The sequence below is a fragment of the Pezoporus flaviventris genome, unplaced genomic scaffold, assembly GCF_033815535.1.
Source record: "Pezoporus flaviventris isolate CSIRO_AGI_PZ_B2104156 unplaced genomic scaffold, CSIRO_AGI_Pfla_v1 ptg000005l, whole genome shotgun sequence".
Taxonomy (NCBI): domain Eukaryota; kingdom Metazoa; phylum Chordata; class Aves; order Psittaciformes; family Psittacidae; genus Pezoporus; species Pezoporus flaviventris.
Genome location: NW_026892553.1, coordinates 3,717,013 through 3,733,477, shown reverse-complemented (window position 1 = coordinate 3,733,477; position 16,465 = coordinate 3,717,013). Strand labels below are relative to the sequence as shown.

Genomic DNA, 16,465 nt, shown 5'->3' with positions numbered 1-16,465 from the left:
CTGTGAACAGCACAATTAATTATAATACTTTGTTACAATTGATGTTATTCTTGAGACGAGAAGGAAAGTGGGATGAAGTAGCTTATGCAGAAACGTTTTTCACTTTGAGAAGCCATTTGGAATGGCAAAAGGATTGTAGTTTTAATCTTGCACCCCAGGACTTGTTAATATCTTGGAGAAAGATAGTAAAAATCACTTAAATGCTGTTACTCTTCGTGCAGCGTAGGACAGTTATGTGCTAAACATCTGAGGAATGTGGAGAAGGAGGATTTGGATTTGATGGCAGCCCCGCAGAGAAGGGATATTGTGAACAACAGGGCCAAATGTGCTGACAATGAGAATCAAGCACAAGCACAGGCATCAGAGATCTTAGAGGGAGCTGAAGTATTTAGCTCTATAGCAGGGTGCACTAGGGGAAACAAGGAGAAACTGTGACTGCACCTTTAAGACATGCCGGCAATGATGGTCCAGTCATGATAAAGATTCCCTTTACCATTATAGATTTGAAGATTTGGAAACAAGTGGCATGGTAATCATGCTTTCGAGAGTGTTGACAGGGATATGATTATTCACACAGCTCAGACCGCAGCAGAGCAACAAATAACAGCAGGCACATTGGCAGGTACAGTGAATCTTCACGTACCTACCACCGATCCCAGCTGGGGCCCTAATCAGGATCAGGACAGACAAGCTATCAAAGGTGGATTTTATTCGGTATTAAGAATGTGGTCCCCAAGGCAGTGAACAGGTTTAAGCTATACAAAATAAAGCAAGATATAAATGAATCACCTTCTGGAATCGTGGGAAGATTAAAAGACGTGATGCATAAATATACTACTATTGATCCTGAATCAGAGGAATGAAGGAGAGAATTAGGCCATTTAATAAAAGGTCAGTCTGTGGAAGATATAAGGAAAAAGATACAAAAGCTTAAGGGGGAAGACCAGTCTGATTTGGGAAAAATAATGGATGTGCCCTAGGAGACCTATCCCAATCGGACCACCACTGCGCTGGTGCAAGTTCCCTGAAATAGTTCAAATGGTAGTGGAAAGGGGGATGAGTCCCCAGTTATTAATATATATATCAATATAATTATTAATGTAATACAGTGTGTATTGTGGGTTATAGTGTGTTGAATTTCAACTAGGTATCTGTTATTGTATATGTGGGGGCAGAAGATAAGCTCCAGATTAAAATCAGAATGTTTAGGAAAATTGTTGGCTGTAGCTCTCACCCAGGAAACCAGGAAAGAGGGGAGTGGCTTGGGAGGAAAGAGTCGGAAAGAAGGGTTACATGGAAAGGTTTGTGAACAGACTCCATGGGTTGCACCGGAAGAGGGAATGCCCTGAGAATCAAAATAAAATCCAGAGATTAAGTGGAATGTCAGGACAGGCAGAGAAAATGATGACTTTAGATGAAGACTAAGGAGGACAGGGGGAAGATTCAAAACCCTCTCCAGCAGAACCCCTGGCTACAGTTAGGTTGGGAATGATAAGGTAAAATTTCTTGTAGAAACAGAGGCTACTTATTCTCTTCTAAATACTTGTAAAGGGCAATTAAGCAAACAAACAGCTTCAGTCATTGGTGCCACAGGGTGGACAGGAACCCTGCCTTTCTTTCAACCTTTAAATTGTAAAAATTGGCAAACAGGTGTTGACCCATCAATTTCTTTACACGTCTGAGTGCCCCATGCTGTTACTGGCTAGAGATATACTGAGTAAGTTACATGCATAAATTATGTTTAAAGAAAGAAAGTTCAGATATACGTTCCTGATGAAAAGGCTGTGGAGGTCCAAGTTTTACACTACAGAAACCACCCACTGAGCCAGATATACCAGGAGAAGTGGAGAATGCAGTCACACCAGTAGTATAGGCTGCAGAACCAGGAACTATTCATCATTTCAGACATCAGACCAGTAAGATGGGAACAATATCCCATAAGATTGGAAGGAAGAAAAGGACTAGAGCCTGTAATAGAAAATTTTATCAAATACTTTGGGACAAAAATGGACTGTATTTGTACTTCACATGGTAACAACCATTCTGGAACAGGAAAGCAGTCATTGTCTTTCCCCAGGCAGGCTGTTAAAATATCAGGCTGTGCTTTTAGAACAAGAGGACATAGAATGGAAAGGAACTAACATTTTGAACACAGCAGTGGTTTTCAAAACCAATCCAGAAGCAGGAGAGCTGACTCACAACTGTTTACAGACTATTGAGCAGGTGTATTCCAGGCATACCACCTGCAAGATACATCCCTGAAGGATGTGCACTACAAACTGCTTGTTGATGGTAGCAGCTTTATGAAAAATGGAAACTGGAAAGCAGGATACGCTGTGGTAACCAAACATGGGATCATAGACAGTTTTGGAATTGTTAGTAAAAATTTGCTTTCAAGGCATATCAATTTGATAACACTCCGGTGAATATTGGTAGTCGTGTTGCTGACAAAGCAGCCAAAGAAGCTGTGGGTGAGGACCTTATATTAATATTGCCTCATAAGTATCAGTGCTTGGATAACGAAGTTCCAAGTTATCAAACCAAGGATGAGGAATTACCTAGTCTATTAGGAGCCAAGAAGAACGGTGTGTTACATCAAACAGGCAAGTAGTAATTTCACAGCCTCTTGTGAGAAGAAAACCACCAGGCAACTTATGGGGGAACAGAATCAATTGCTTAGTTAAGGATACGAACATAGCCAGGAAGGAATCATGTTAAGTCCATATGAACTGATGTATGGGTAGCCTTACCAACTGCCTTTTGTTCCTGGTGATATGTCTTTGCAGGGGAAACAGGATCTCAGAAAATACCTGCTGGCACCAGGTTAAAACTCTGGTGATATCTTGGTAGGACATTACCCAAACTGTATCTGGACAATGTAACTTCAGATCAAAGAACCTCAGACAGGCTATTGGAATGCTCCAGAAGGGAAAGGGTGATATTGGTTGTGTCATAATATTGCTAGAAAAGCCCTTCCCCCAGGATGGACCGAACATGTACACTGAGTGTTGTACTCATGGATATTACAATAATCAAACCTCTCCAACCAGAAAAAGGACGGATAAGAACCTTCCTAAAAAGGACCAAGATATTCCGTAACGCCATTGTTGATTGTCCTACAAAATGTCACAGTTTTGTGAGATGGTTTCTCCCTTGGTTGGGGGTGAGTGAATTAGAAAAGATGATCATAAATACAGCAGCAGGAACTGAAACATCAAAGACAACATTATAGATGCTAAACAGGCATTACAGATTGAGGTATCCAGCCTATCTCAGATGACACTGCAAAACCGTGTGGCACTTGATCAGCTATTATCTTCCCAAGGAGGTGTTTGTACAGTTATAAACACAAGCTGCTGCACATACATAGACCAGAGCGGCAGGATATCCACAGATCTGGCAGATATCTGGAAGCAAGCTAAGGTCTTCTATCAGGCTGCTGAAGGTGATACTTCCTGGGGATTTGAAGAATTATGGCATGGACTTACTTCTTACATGGCTACCAAATTGAATATGGTTAAAAAAACCTCGTTTGTAATGACCATCAATAATTTGTGTCTGTATCCTAGCATGTATGATGATTTAATTTTGTAGTTGTTGGTCACAATGGTGTATTAGAATCAAATATGGGTAAAGGGTATAGAATGAGATCTACAGGATATATGTATATATACATATATATGTATACATATATCAGGATATATACATATATCCTGTGTCTCAAAGGGGAAAATGTAGACTCAAATTACAGGTTTAAACTAACAATAGAGGTGTGACTTTAAAGTAACATAGTAGAATAGAGCAAACTGTTCTAACTTGCTAACACGTAGAGAGAAAGAAATGTTGGGCTGACAAGAGAAGGAACATCATGGGACTGATGGCAACTAAGGAGACAATAAATCAGACCAAGGATGCCAGCCTTTAAGAGAGTAGAGTGGCATCCAGTGTGGAATGGAACAGATGCGAGGACGTACCAACTGCTAACTCAGCACTCGGACCTTGTGAGCGTGCGCAGGCACTGAGGTTATTCAGTAAACACAGTGAGGAAGACTATCAGAGACCAGCAGAGACCCCCACTCAGCAAGAAAGCGCATGTGTAATTAGGATGCGAATATTATAATTAGTTCCCGGGAATGTCATGAATATGTAAGTAACTTCCTGGGAAAGCTGTAAATATGCATGAGTTTGCTAAATATAGAGCTGCTGCCGGTAAGCAATGGGTGCGATTTGCATGTGCACCCAGAGCTGCAATGAAGAATGCTGCTTTCTGAAACTCTATATTGGGTCTTAGGGAGTTTCTCTGACCAACTTTTGTGGTAATAGTATTTTTAATTGGCAACAAATTACATTAATTTTCTCCAAACCAAGTCTATTTTGCCCATGGTAGGTGATCTCCCTGTTTCAACCCACAAGCTTTTCCATGATGGTTTCTCCTTGTTTCCCTAATGAGGAGGAGGAGGAATGAGTAAACTGGTGGCCAGCCAAGATCAGCCCACCACAGCCGCTTTGTGGAGACTGAACTAAAAAATAACTTTAGTTCAAACTTCACCACTCCTGGCTTCTTGAATAATGACGTCTTCCTGGATAGCAGGACCTCACTAAGATAATGTTTTTTCCTATATTGTACTGAGCTGTGTCAATTTTACAGTTCTTGATGTATGAGAGGCGAGATTTATCTCATGAAAAGATTATCAGTGAATGCTTGTGTTTAAGTGAAATGATGCCAGCTGAATTCACATCCCCTTTGTTCTGCTTTTAGAAATATTCTAGCAAGCATAGTCAAAGAAAATTGTGAACGGGTGTTAGGAGTTTATGTTCAGTAAATGCTACTGAACATAGAGCAATTTGTTTGTTTGTTTGTTCTTTTTATCTTTTTTCCAAAAGTATTTTCTCCAAAATCTGATTCTTAGAAATCATTCCCATCCAGGCAAGGAAGTGAAATACACTATGTGACTCATGTGTCTTCCTAAACCAATCAGTACAAGATTGAGTTTCAAATGATGTATTGAATAACTTCACCCACTTCCTAATGTATTACTAACAGTTCAAAATTATTGCCAGACATTGTATCATTTTGAATCATTTTCTCAGCTCTAGGTGTCAGTCTATTACAGTTTAATTGATTAGTTCAGGAGTTTCTTAAACTTAATTCTCATCCTTGAAGCATGCTCTTTAGAATTCTGTGACTCACAGTCACATGTCACTTAAATTCACAGTGAAGAAACTATGAAAACCTGCAGTATGTAGCATATTCAGTGCAGATGTATTTTCTTTCACCATGATATACTTCAAATTATATTAAAATCAGTTCGAGTTGCAGCATTAGTGAACAACCAACATTGTTCTACTCGTATCTTAATCTCTGTGCCATACCTGCTTGCTTATATTCTTTCACTTTAAAGGCAGTCACAGTATGTTTCAAACACAGTACCTAAATGGCATGTACAGTATGCCCATAGGGCCAGACTGGGATCTATTTGCTAGATGTACAGTGTACATTTTAAGGCACACTATAGGGATTGAGTTTACATTTTGATAACTCTGTCCTTTTATTTGCAATGATGGTCACTACCTGGAAATGTTGCAAAAATAAACATTCATCTCTAAGAGTGGCCAATGTGTTGATGTTTTCATTTTGTGTTTTTCTCAAGAAAGAATGTGTGAGGATGTGAACTTCAGGGCATTTTAAAAGTAATGTAAACTACTGTGTTACATTTTATATACATAGATATGTCTTGATCTATATCTAAATATATAAAATGATTGTAGGAGCTCATATAAGCTTAGTTTTAGTACAGTACTTCAAATATACTGGTACTTATTTTCAGTTACACTTCTGCACTGCTTCTTTCTAATGCAGAGCTTGATACGGACATTGGTTGATAATAGCAAATGGAAAAAATTAATAAAGAATATTATTGTCTTATCATGCAATGTAGTAGGCATCCTGTGGCACTATTCTCTTATCCAACTTATTTACAGTACTGCTGAGTACATTATCAATAAATATTACAGTATTTATCTTATTCAATCTTTCATGGCACCCAGCAATTATTCAGGGTATGAGTCCTGTCACACGTGAGTTTCAATGAAGGAGTGTGTATGTGTCAGCATTGGTGCTGAGGATGCAATTTCAGAGGCTCCGTTTTGAGATTTCACAGCAGCACTGTACTCACAAATGTCCAGGAAAAACTCATAGTTCTTTAGTTTCCAATCTTTAAACTTCTTTGATGTTAAGTTGGGATCATCCAGAAGACTGTTGATAACAGCAAGGTCCCCTTCCTTTGCCTATCAAATTCCAGAAAGACAAAGTACATGTCAAAATGAAACTTACGCCACATTTTGTCTTTTGTCACTTTATTTCTTCTTTCATTTTAATGCAAAGGGTTAGGGAAACTGCTATGGACATGTGACACTTTCACCTACATTCAGGAACTTTTAGAGCCTAAACTGAGAACCAGTCACGTGCCTATGAAGAGTGCCAAATTATTTACTTATTTATTTTCCTTAAGCTGGAACATGTTTGTTTTCAAGTGTTTTTCATTTCTTTGGAACTTAATTCTGAAGCTCCAAAGAAAGCCTCATCCGTGGGAAACATTTATACTTTCATTAGTTTATGTTGCTTATACACAAAATTAGTGATAAAGCCTTACTTTTAAAGTGCTCTTGAGAACTCTGATGTGGTGCAGCTTTTCATTGATAACTGGATCATTGCATCGCTTTACAAAAGACTTGCGGAACTCCTGCTTGGTGGAAGGACGCTGCTCTCCAAAAGCTGACAAACTGGCTTGTTCCAGAGACTTGTAGAGCTCTTGCAGACCATCTGTATTTTCTCCTATTTCCTTTACATTTTCTGAAAGAAAGAAGCCTAACAATCAATCTAATGATTCAGGTGAAGTTTTTAAAGCCAGCAAGCGATACTGCAAATTCAGTCATAACAGTCCTCTAATTTTTGTTTTGCTAAAACAAGAACATTTTGATCAGCCCCAAAGCTATGCTCTTAGCATTATATCCAAGGATTTCAAGTACAAACTCCTGTTACATATATTTGCCAATATAAAACTGTTCAACAACAAAAACCTTGCTGAGAGTAATGGCAATATTGCTCTGGCTTTCAACAACATTCAGAGGGTCAGAACATCTGCAAAAGCTTACCTTCTGCACAGAAACTATTATGCCTTCTAATAGGAAATTTCTCTTCTAGCTTGTCATCTGTTCCTTCTATGGACTTTACATGGCCCTTACCCCTCACGTCTCTGTTTCGGGGAAGGCTTTGACTACGCTGCTGCTGTGGCCTGCTGTGAGAGCTATGTCCCCTTTGACATTCCACCAAAGGGAAGGGCCCATCCTGCTCATAATTGTGCCGTCTCTGGACTGGTAGCGTTGCTTGTCTTCGTCTGTCTGGTGACATTCCAGGCTGGCCACTCATGTACTCTGCATCAGGAGGAACAGTCTGAAGAAAATGGAGCCCTGAACTGGTTAGTGGAGTCTCTATCAGATCCTGCCACGAGCGTCTCTCTCGGTAGGGAGGTCTGCATCCCGATGAGTGGGTGCTTCCTGCTACATCTTGCCGAGAATCCTCAGCAGAAGAATGAGAATATGTTGATTCACTTGAAAAGTGTCGACCTTGTTTGACTTCAGGGAATGGACTTGAAGAATTCACCTGAAGAGATACAAAAGTACCTGACGATAAACCAATGGTTTAGACAGACCCAAGAAATGACTGTAGTGTAGAACGTTATATGATACACACTAATAGAATGGTCTTATATGTGTGTTTTGGTATGTCATAATATGAACCTCTGTAAACAGAATATAATTAGCAGTGAGCACCTTTATGCCAGTGCTATGTTTTAACCACTCCCTATTCTTGTTTTACACATTCTCTGCCCATGAGCAACTCCTGCTGGAAAGACCAGTATAATCGTGGTACAGATTTCCTGAAGACCCATCCAATTTGTGCTCAGTCCAGCAGTATGCAGTGAAGACAAGAAAGTCCTCAAAAGAAACTATAATTGGATTTATTCATTTTAGGGAATAAGTATCCAGCCAAATAGGAAAAAAACCCCACAACCGAAACAACTTCAGCACCCAGGGGGACTGCTGAATTCTCAAATTATTTTAGTTACTTCTGCTGGGTCTTTATAGAATTTTAATTCAAAAACAAAGAGAAAGGCAAAAATGTGGAAAAACAGAAAGGGAGGGGCTTAACCTGTATCTCAGTTGATAAAACAGCATCACATGGGTGAAAATCAGTCTGAACTTCACCCATGTGATGCTGTTGTCTCAGTCACTCTTTCTTTGGTTCTGGCTGTATGAGGATCGTGTCATTCACGCTGAAGAAAAATCTGAAAGAAAAATAGAGAACAGTCCTATCTGCACTTAGAAATACAGAGTAATTATCACAGCTTGTCTATGTTCCATACAATAGACATGTTCTTATTTGCTGCTAGAGCCTCTTCGTATACAAAATGTTTTTTTTGCCTCAGTTATCAAACCCTGTCTGCACACAATATATTAGAAGTACTTTTATCAGCTCCTTCACATCTTCTGACTATCAGAAGATACTGTCACTACTATGGTATTGGACACAATGCTTCATACTGTAAATAAGCTGTTGCCTCTAAAGATATGTTCCTTAAAAATATGCTTGTACTAGAACAGGATCACTCACGAATGTGATCTGTCTTAATCTCTAGCATCTGGTATCCAATATTCATGCTCAGAAAACAGTCTCAGTATCCCATCCACCACATTCTTTTCATATTCTGCAGAAAAGCCAGTATTTGACTATTAGTAGGTATAGTCTCTCAAATCCTATAAAGGTCACATTCACAGTCTGGTGACATATCTGTGTAAGGAGACATTTACCACAGCTTTTTTTTTTGCAATTGGATTGTTAAGGAAGCATCTGGGTCTTAGTTTATGATGAACAGCAGTAATTTCATTCTTACAATGAGATTCATCTTTGCTCTGCCTTGATGGCAATTAAATATTCCAAACCAAGGAAAATGCAAATAAAGGCACATACATTTTTTGGTGACCTACTGTCAAATGCAGTATTTATAACTCACTGAGGGTGTTCGATGATAGCTGTCACATAGTGTTGAAGAGCCTTCCTGCTTCAGGGTCAGAGAGCCATCAATGTCATCCTGGTCGCTTTCACTCCAGTAATCTGCTAGCAAAGCATTCTGGGTTTCACTCATGTGCTTTAAATACCATTAGCATGCAAAGGTAAACTTTTCACAGTCGCCTAGGTGTTTGGCAGTCGCTAAGGAACAGACTCGTGAAAGTGTCTGGCACACTGATAGTAGAATCACCATCAAAGGTTTTAGGGTAGTGTTACAGAAAGCAGGATAGGCACCTAACTACCACCATACGTAAAAACCACCTTCTGATCACAGATTTTCAAAGAGAAGCTTCATTCTAGTTGTCGAAGTAAAGTTGAACCTCAACACTTCATTTAATTATCTCAGCATAAGAGCTTCCACCATCGGTAGTGGTGAAAGAGGCAAGGCTGGCACCTGAGCTCAGGAGATGCAAAACCAGTTCTAAAGCAGTGACCTGTGTTTGTCATGTCTTCACTTGCTCCAAGGTGATGAGCAAACCCGATGGCTGCGACTGGGGAGGTCATACTTCACCCTCAACTTTGCATTCTCCTTATTGCTGGTTTTAAACAGTTTCAAGAATTTTTGCTCAGGATTTTATTTTCTGTGGTGGCAGCACCAGTAAATACAGTGCTTCGAGGACAGGGATTCTTAGGAAAATGGATTTTTTAAAAGATATGGTTAATAAAGGAGACATTTATGACATCTCCAACTTTTTGTTCAAATAATGAACAGATATGTACTCTCTGCTTTTTTCTCCCAATTATATCTGAAGCATTACCTTCATCTGGATGAATATCCTTGTCATCAGGTGTGTAACCAATTGCTGCGAGGCCCAAACGATTCATCCATCTAAGAGAATAAAAAATGAGTAAGAGAGATACTTAAAAGGAACATTGAGTGTAAATCTTAACACATTCTTAACATTTGGAAAAGTCAGAGATGATGTTTAGCCCAGGAACTGAACACTGTTAAAATCATGATTCAGCTGTGTTCAGTGGTTAATTATTTCAAGTGAGGGATGTTCCAGTTTGAGTACAATGCAGCTGTACCTCTGGGCTTCCGTTCACATCTGCTAGAGGATGTTTGTCAAGCGGAGTATCAGATTCATTGCATTTTATTCTGCTGCATAGAAAACTGAAGAATCATGATATCAAATCTTCCTTACATCATCATCATCAAGACAATATGAAGCATATGCACTAACACTCTAACTTTAGCACTGACTGAATGAAAGTTTAGAATAATCTGTGTAGAACAGAGAGCATCCACAGTCTCCACATCAAGCAGACTCAAATCCTCTCTAAGCTGCATCTGCAAACTGTTTGTATGTAATGGTTTCCAGAGGCATTGCATAAAGGAGCACATTGCATTTATTGTGACTGCTACTTATATTAATTTCAGGAACTTACCCTGAATTGGAAAAAATGCTATCAAATAAAACAGAGTTATGAAAATAATTGTATTAGGAAATAAGTTGTATTAAATGTGTAGAATCAAAAACCTAAAGCAGACAGTGACAGTATTCCACTGGTTATTTGCTACTCTAGATTCATGCTACAGGTGATGTAAATGTCAAGGCTTGTTGAGCTGCGATATCAATATTATTTTGCTTTGATTTTTTTCACATAAAATCTTAGGTTTCTGAAACAAGAGTTGGAATGTTGAAAATACTTCAATATTTGCATTTTATGTTGGATGTTCTGGTTTTTTTCTTTGTCCCAAAATTAATTAGTTTGGACAAAACCAAGATTCATTGTTTCATTAGGAAGCATGTAGTATATTTTGTATATAGTATAGTAAGTTTTGGGGAAAATAACTGTAGAGTTTTCTTTACATAACATTACAAGATATTTATAAAATATATAATTAAAAGACAATAGAAAAAGAAATGAACACACAGAGGGGAAAGCCACTTCTTAATGTTAAGCAAATGGAAAATCAAGAATTGCCCTATTTTCATCAACAAGGAAACATAACCAGAGAAAAGAGCCCTATTAATAGACATATGCAACGATGGGGATCCATTCTTAACTGTTCCCTTCACAGTGACTAAAGTATTTACTATGTTATCCATTTCCTAGTATGTTGCACGTAAGGTAATCTTCAGAAGCAGTTCTTTTTTTCCTTAACATTGCAACATGAAACTTGTTAATTATTATGTTCTTTGTTAATGAATCTTATCATGACAAAAACATCTTTCAAAAGCTTCAAGAAACACATAAGCAAATAATACACAGTATAAGGACAAGATTTTTGCAGATTAAACCAAGAAAACTATTCAGTGTAATTCTTTCCCATTTGAACAGAAAAAAGCTTCTAAGGATACAGGTGAATGTGTTATTGATTTAATAGTACAGTGTATGGAAGGTGGCATACACAGTAGGGAGAGAAGATGAGACGGATGAGTGAATTCTCCACTAAAAATAGCTCGCAGTTCAGCATCTATTGATCTCCTGGTCTAGGCAACGCGTGGCAGTTGCTCAGAGCAATGATCTTAATCTGTAATATTGGATATAACACTGACTCATTGCATGGCCTTCAGCAAACCGTTCTACTTATGTTACGACTTTCATAAGTATCCAAAGGGGACAACAACATTTACTTCTCACAAGGAATTGTTGTAGGGTTTAATTTATTTGCAAAACTATGAACATATAAAGATTGTACAATAATATTGTTTTGCATTTCAGTATTAGAACAGAAGCGAGCAGGTTGGAAATAGAAATGGAAATGCTGATTAGTTTTCACAAGGGCAGGGTTAGAACTGCTTACAGAGAGATTGTTTGCATTGGCATATCAATAACTTATCTTTATCACAAAAAGAAGTAAATTGCAAGTGGATTAACAGGTTTGCAGAAAAGATTTTCTACAGTGCTCACCGGTCTAATTTCGTTCCACAAACAGCAGGCTGATCACTTGACATTCTCTTGAAAGACGTATTCTTTATTGCAGCAATTGAAATGACATCATCCCCTTGCTCATTATTAAGCATTTGTATTCACTATTTTTTCAACTGTTGTTCCTGAATTTCTAAACTCATTAGCATTGGAACAGAATAGTTTTAGTCATTCTTTACCATATGCCTTTGGCAATTAAGCAGAATGCCTGAGCAGCTTCACCTAAGGCTCTGCTTAAGCACCAGTGATAAATGAAGGCTCATTACCATTTTCAAAGTTAAAGCAGATTCAGCTGTTTCGGTGGTCAGTGCATGGAAATTTATATTGTCTGAAATTTCTTGCCAGATTTATCTTGTTGCTCATTGTTAATTTGAGATTTTTAGATCTTGGAAGCATATATAGGTAACAGCCAAAGTGTTAATACTAATCTTCAAGAGAACATGGATATTCTTAGCATACACAGACTATCAGCTTTATTCATATGGTCTCCAATGTAACTTCTCTAAGACTGCTCAGATTTTTCTCTTCCAGAGGGCCAGAAGATCCCCAGCTATAGTTACAAGTATTTTCTTACTTCATTTTACCACAATTTAGAGTTAGCTCTTTGTCAAGACAACAAAAAGGGTTATCTGATGACATTCAGTGGCTTATAATGCTAAACTGTCTTCTGATAAAAGAAAAAGAATCTCAATTTGAGTTTTTGTGTTTTTTAAAAAAGCATGGATGAATGTTTTTGAGGTTAATCAGGGGTTATAGAAGTGCTAAGATTACACATCCTTTTCTTACAGTTAACATCAAATGCAAGCTCAGTTCAAAGGAAAGCTATGTAAACTTGATGAATTTACTTGATGAGCAAACCACTTCCATTTTTAATAAAACAGGTAGTCAAGGTTATAAAAAGTTCTCCGTGGAAAGCTTGGAAACTCAGCTGTTTGGTTCTGAACTCTTCATTGAATGCCTTGTAGGAGTATGTGTCAGAACTGGACTCTACGGTGTAGATGACTCTGTGCTTAATTGAAGGTCACGCAATGCAAGACTCTGTGCTGCACGTGACAAGCAGCTATAGTGAAAAAACCCCAGAAGATATTTGTCTAATTAGGTTTATACAGCTATATCCCAATAGCTTTTCGAACTTCATGTGGTCATAAAAAGACACGAGATATTCTGGCAGCTACATGCACAGCAGTCTTACATGCACGTCTCTATGTATCTTGCCCCCCTGAGGCAGAAAGTTAGACTCCTCTTCCCCCAAAAAATTCTGCCTTTTTTCTTGATGATTTCAAATATTTTGTTCTGAAAGTTAAACAACTTCAACAGCACTTTTCACTGAATCAGTTGTGATGACATGGAGCTGTACTAAACATCCCAAGGATACTTTGCTACAACATTTTGATGCAAGGAATAGTAATGGACTAAGGAAAGGGTTAAGAGTTTTCTTCAAACTGCGTATTGATTGTCTTAACTTAGTATAGGGAACGGGTATGTTCTTGTTCTTGCTAGTTAAACTATAACCCAGAATAGAATGGGTAACCAAAACCCATTGTTTAACATCAGGGAACCTTTTCCCTCAAGAAGATGAATGTCTGACAGGAACCTTTTTCAACTGGTCTTTAAAAGACTTGAGGTTGCCAGCTGGGGAAACTGTGCCAAGGGTGAAAAGTGCACAGCGAGGAAGACCTCTTACTTCATCCAGAAGACCCTGGCCCGAGACCACGATATGGCAGCGTGCAGGCGTAGAGGGGAGGGGAATGGTATGAACGAGTTCTTGGAACTAATTGTAGTCAACTCCTCCTATGCTTGTGAAATCTGATGAATATGGATGTTTGTGTGTAATGAATACCTAGCTTGTTGAGCTCTCGGTGTGTGAGTTAGGAGGAGTGAACCCCCTCGCACTGCAATAAGCATACCTGCTTTATAACTCTTTGTGAGTTATGAAGTTCTAGTCCGTAAGTCAACTTTACTTTTAATATTGTACAACATCTCTATAAGATGTGGTATCTGTCTTACTGAGGTACATTGTAATGACTTACAAGGGACCAACAAGTGTATTAATTATTTTTTATTGACTGTAACTTACTGAACCACATGCAGGAAAAGATAAGTTTCAAGTGTTGTCATCTAAGCACATAAGTAAGTTCTGTACTTGTCTCAATGGTTTAAATTCTAAATAAATCAGACTTGACTTTAATTAATTCTGTTAATTAGAAACAGGCACTGTTGTCGTTGCTTTGGGATAAAACAGAGTTGCATTGTAGGAAGTTAAGTTAAATTTACTGAGTTAATTCTGGTTACTACCAGGGGATTACAGCCCAGAGTGTCTTTAGGGAGTCTGATTCTATCCCAACGCCTGGCAAGTGATGATTACAAAGGCACTGAGGGCAGTGATGAACTAAGTAGCTGTTGCAATAATCAAGACTTGGTACAAAAGAGTGAGTCATGCTTGAAATGCCCTGAATTGTCAGGAGTCAGGAGCACATTGTCTTACTGATCATCTGATAAAAACACTGGAAAATGCAGAAGAGGACCAAACAACTGGGGAAACAGTTTTGCATATCTTCACTGTCCTAACACACTGTATTAAAAATGAGAGTATGCTATTACTCATTGTACAAATGCAGGAAGTTTCTGTTTAGTGCTTCTTATAATTTACTCCTGCTGAGTGTGGAGATGAGCTGGTCCAAGGTCAGTGTGAGGTTCTGGGACTGAAGGCAATGATAGTTTTCATAGTGGCATCACACTTTACCCACTTGGCTATTCCTTCCTACAGCTTAGAGTGAAATAGTGTGAGTAAAAAAGCCAAAACAACTTGGACAATCTCAGTTATAATAAATTTGAGAGAACAATTACATTTAGTGATGAGAATGAAAACCAGAGGCAAAAGGGTAACCATCTTTCAAAGAAAGATGTGTGAGTCTGTAATTTTTAAAGTTATAGTTAAAACCATTCCATAAATTCCTGGAGAATAGGTCATGAAGCAGTGAGTTTCTATGGTTCAGGCAAGTTTTATTTGCTCATATCCTCAATGCTGCATATACTTTTGCATACAAGATGGCTTGTATGTAGAAGAAAGAAGAAACTAGTTAATTCAACTGAAAAAGTAAATAGAGGATATATCCTGGAAAGGTGTAAATTCAAGAAAGAGTCTATCCACTTTCGTTATCTCTCTGTTAAAAGTTCTCTTGAAAATGAAGCCAATGAAATACTGAGACATTCAAGGATAGAATAAAGTTCTGTATTTTCTTTCTTTCTTGCATCTTTTCATCAACTGGTACTTGTATGTTGTCTTGGGCTTGTGCAATAAATATCTCAGTGCAGGAAAATATCTTTCTTCACTTTTGAGATTGCACCTACACTTCACATAATTTTGTTAAAAGGAAAAAAACAAAACTAAAGTGGAAGTTAAATTTGACTTATCTTTAAGTCTATTAAAAATAGATTCCCTTGAACTATTTATTTCATACATAGAATTTATTCACTGCAATTTATATTTAATTTCTGATTAAAAACTTTGTATTCTGTTTTTTATTTTCTTGCATGGGGGTAATTGGATTCTAGAATTCAATTCTTTGTAATACAAAACTGTATTCTTAAACGGATTTAATTGTTTTTGTACTCGCTATGCTGGCATCTTCCTCAGCAGTCTCTCTTACTGGACCCCTAAAAAAGAAATCAGTAAGTTTCCCATGTTGTTTCCTAAGGTACATTATTTTCAGTATTTTCTAAGGTTATACAGTTAACATATTCATTTAACAGAATAAAGGTTCCTGTAGTAGGTATGGCTAAAATGATGCCTTGATTTTCCTCAACACAAAATGAAGCCCCAAAATGTAACTGACGTCTCACAGTGAAATACAGCAATAAGCAGAGCCTTCTCAATGAGCTCATCTCTCCAAACATATCAACTCTTAGCAGCCTGTATTTCTGCTATTGTATTTGTCACAGTTGCTGGAATTTGTTAAGTGAAATCATTCACGGCTAAACTGCAAGTACTTTCTTATTTAATCCTTTGACATGAGTCTGTTGATCTTGTTTCGTGCATTGTCTTCTTAGATTTGTCAGGCTGGAGAAATATGAAAAAGCCCCAGACAGTTTAAGAGCTGGCAAGTGAACCGTGGCAGTTTGTGCCCTCCGTGCATATGCTTCCACTTAATGGGATTTTTGAGTTCACCCTGTCAGCCAGCTGCACTACTATGCCTTTGTAGTCAGAGGGCTGGTACTTAAAGGTACGGAAGCTGATACTTACAGGAATCTGTTAAGATGACAATAAGATATTTTCTTCATTAGTCAAATGTGGCTTCTGGATTTTACTCTTCTGTAACCTTGTACTATTGGATTTACCATGTTACTCTGGGTAACTCATCAAACTTTTTGGGCATCCACTTAAGGACAAGTACTGGCTGCTGCACTCGCCTGCAGCTTCCTACACTGACTGTGACATTATATATCCTTCAGCATGTG

General features: G+C 38.1%; 1 protein-coding gene across 2 annotated transcripts in view; it reads right to left on the bottom strand.

Annotated features, from left to right (window-relative positions):
* Positions 1-4,231: 4,231 nt before the first annotated feature.
* The window catches only part of LOC133265318 (connector enhancer of kinase suppressor of ras 2-like), a 187,726-nt gene continuing 175,492 nt past the window's right edge, over positions 4,232-16,465 (bottom strand). Inside the window, exons 20-24 of one of the 2 annotated variants that reach the window (XM_061445698.1) lie at positions 9,889-9,959; positions 9,075-9,178; positions 7,156-7,663; positions 6,654-6,853; positions 4,232-6,288 (exon numbers count right to left, since the gene is read on the bottom strand). In XM_061445698.1, the coding sequence (XP_061301682.1) occupies positions 6,073-6,288; positions 6,654-6,853; positions 7,156-7,663; positions 9,075-9,178; positions 9,889-9,959 (1,099 nt within the window). In that variant the 3' untranslated portion in view covers positions 4,232-6,072. The remainder of the gene's footprint in view (positions 6,289-6,653; positions 6,854-7,155; positions 7,664-9,074; positions 9,179-9,888; positions 9,960-16,465) is intronic. The other variant, XM_061445699.1, reaches the window with a different exon arrangement.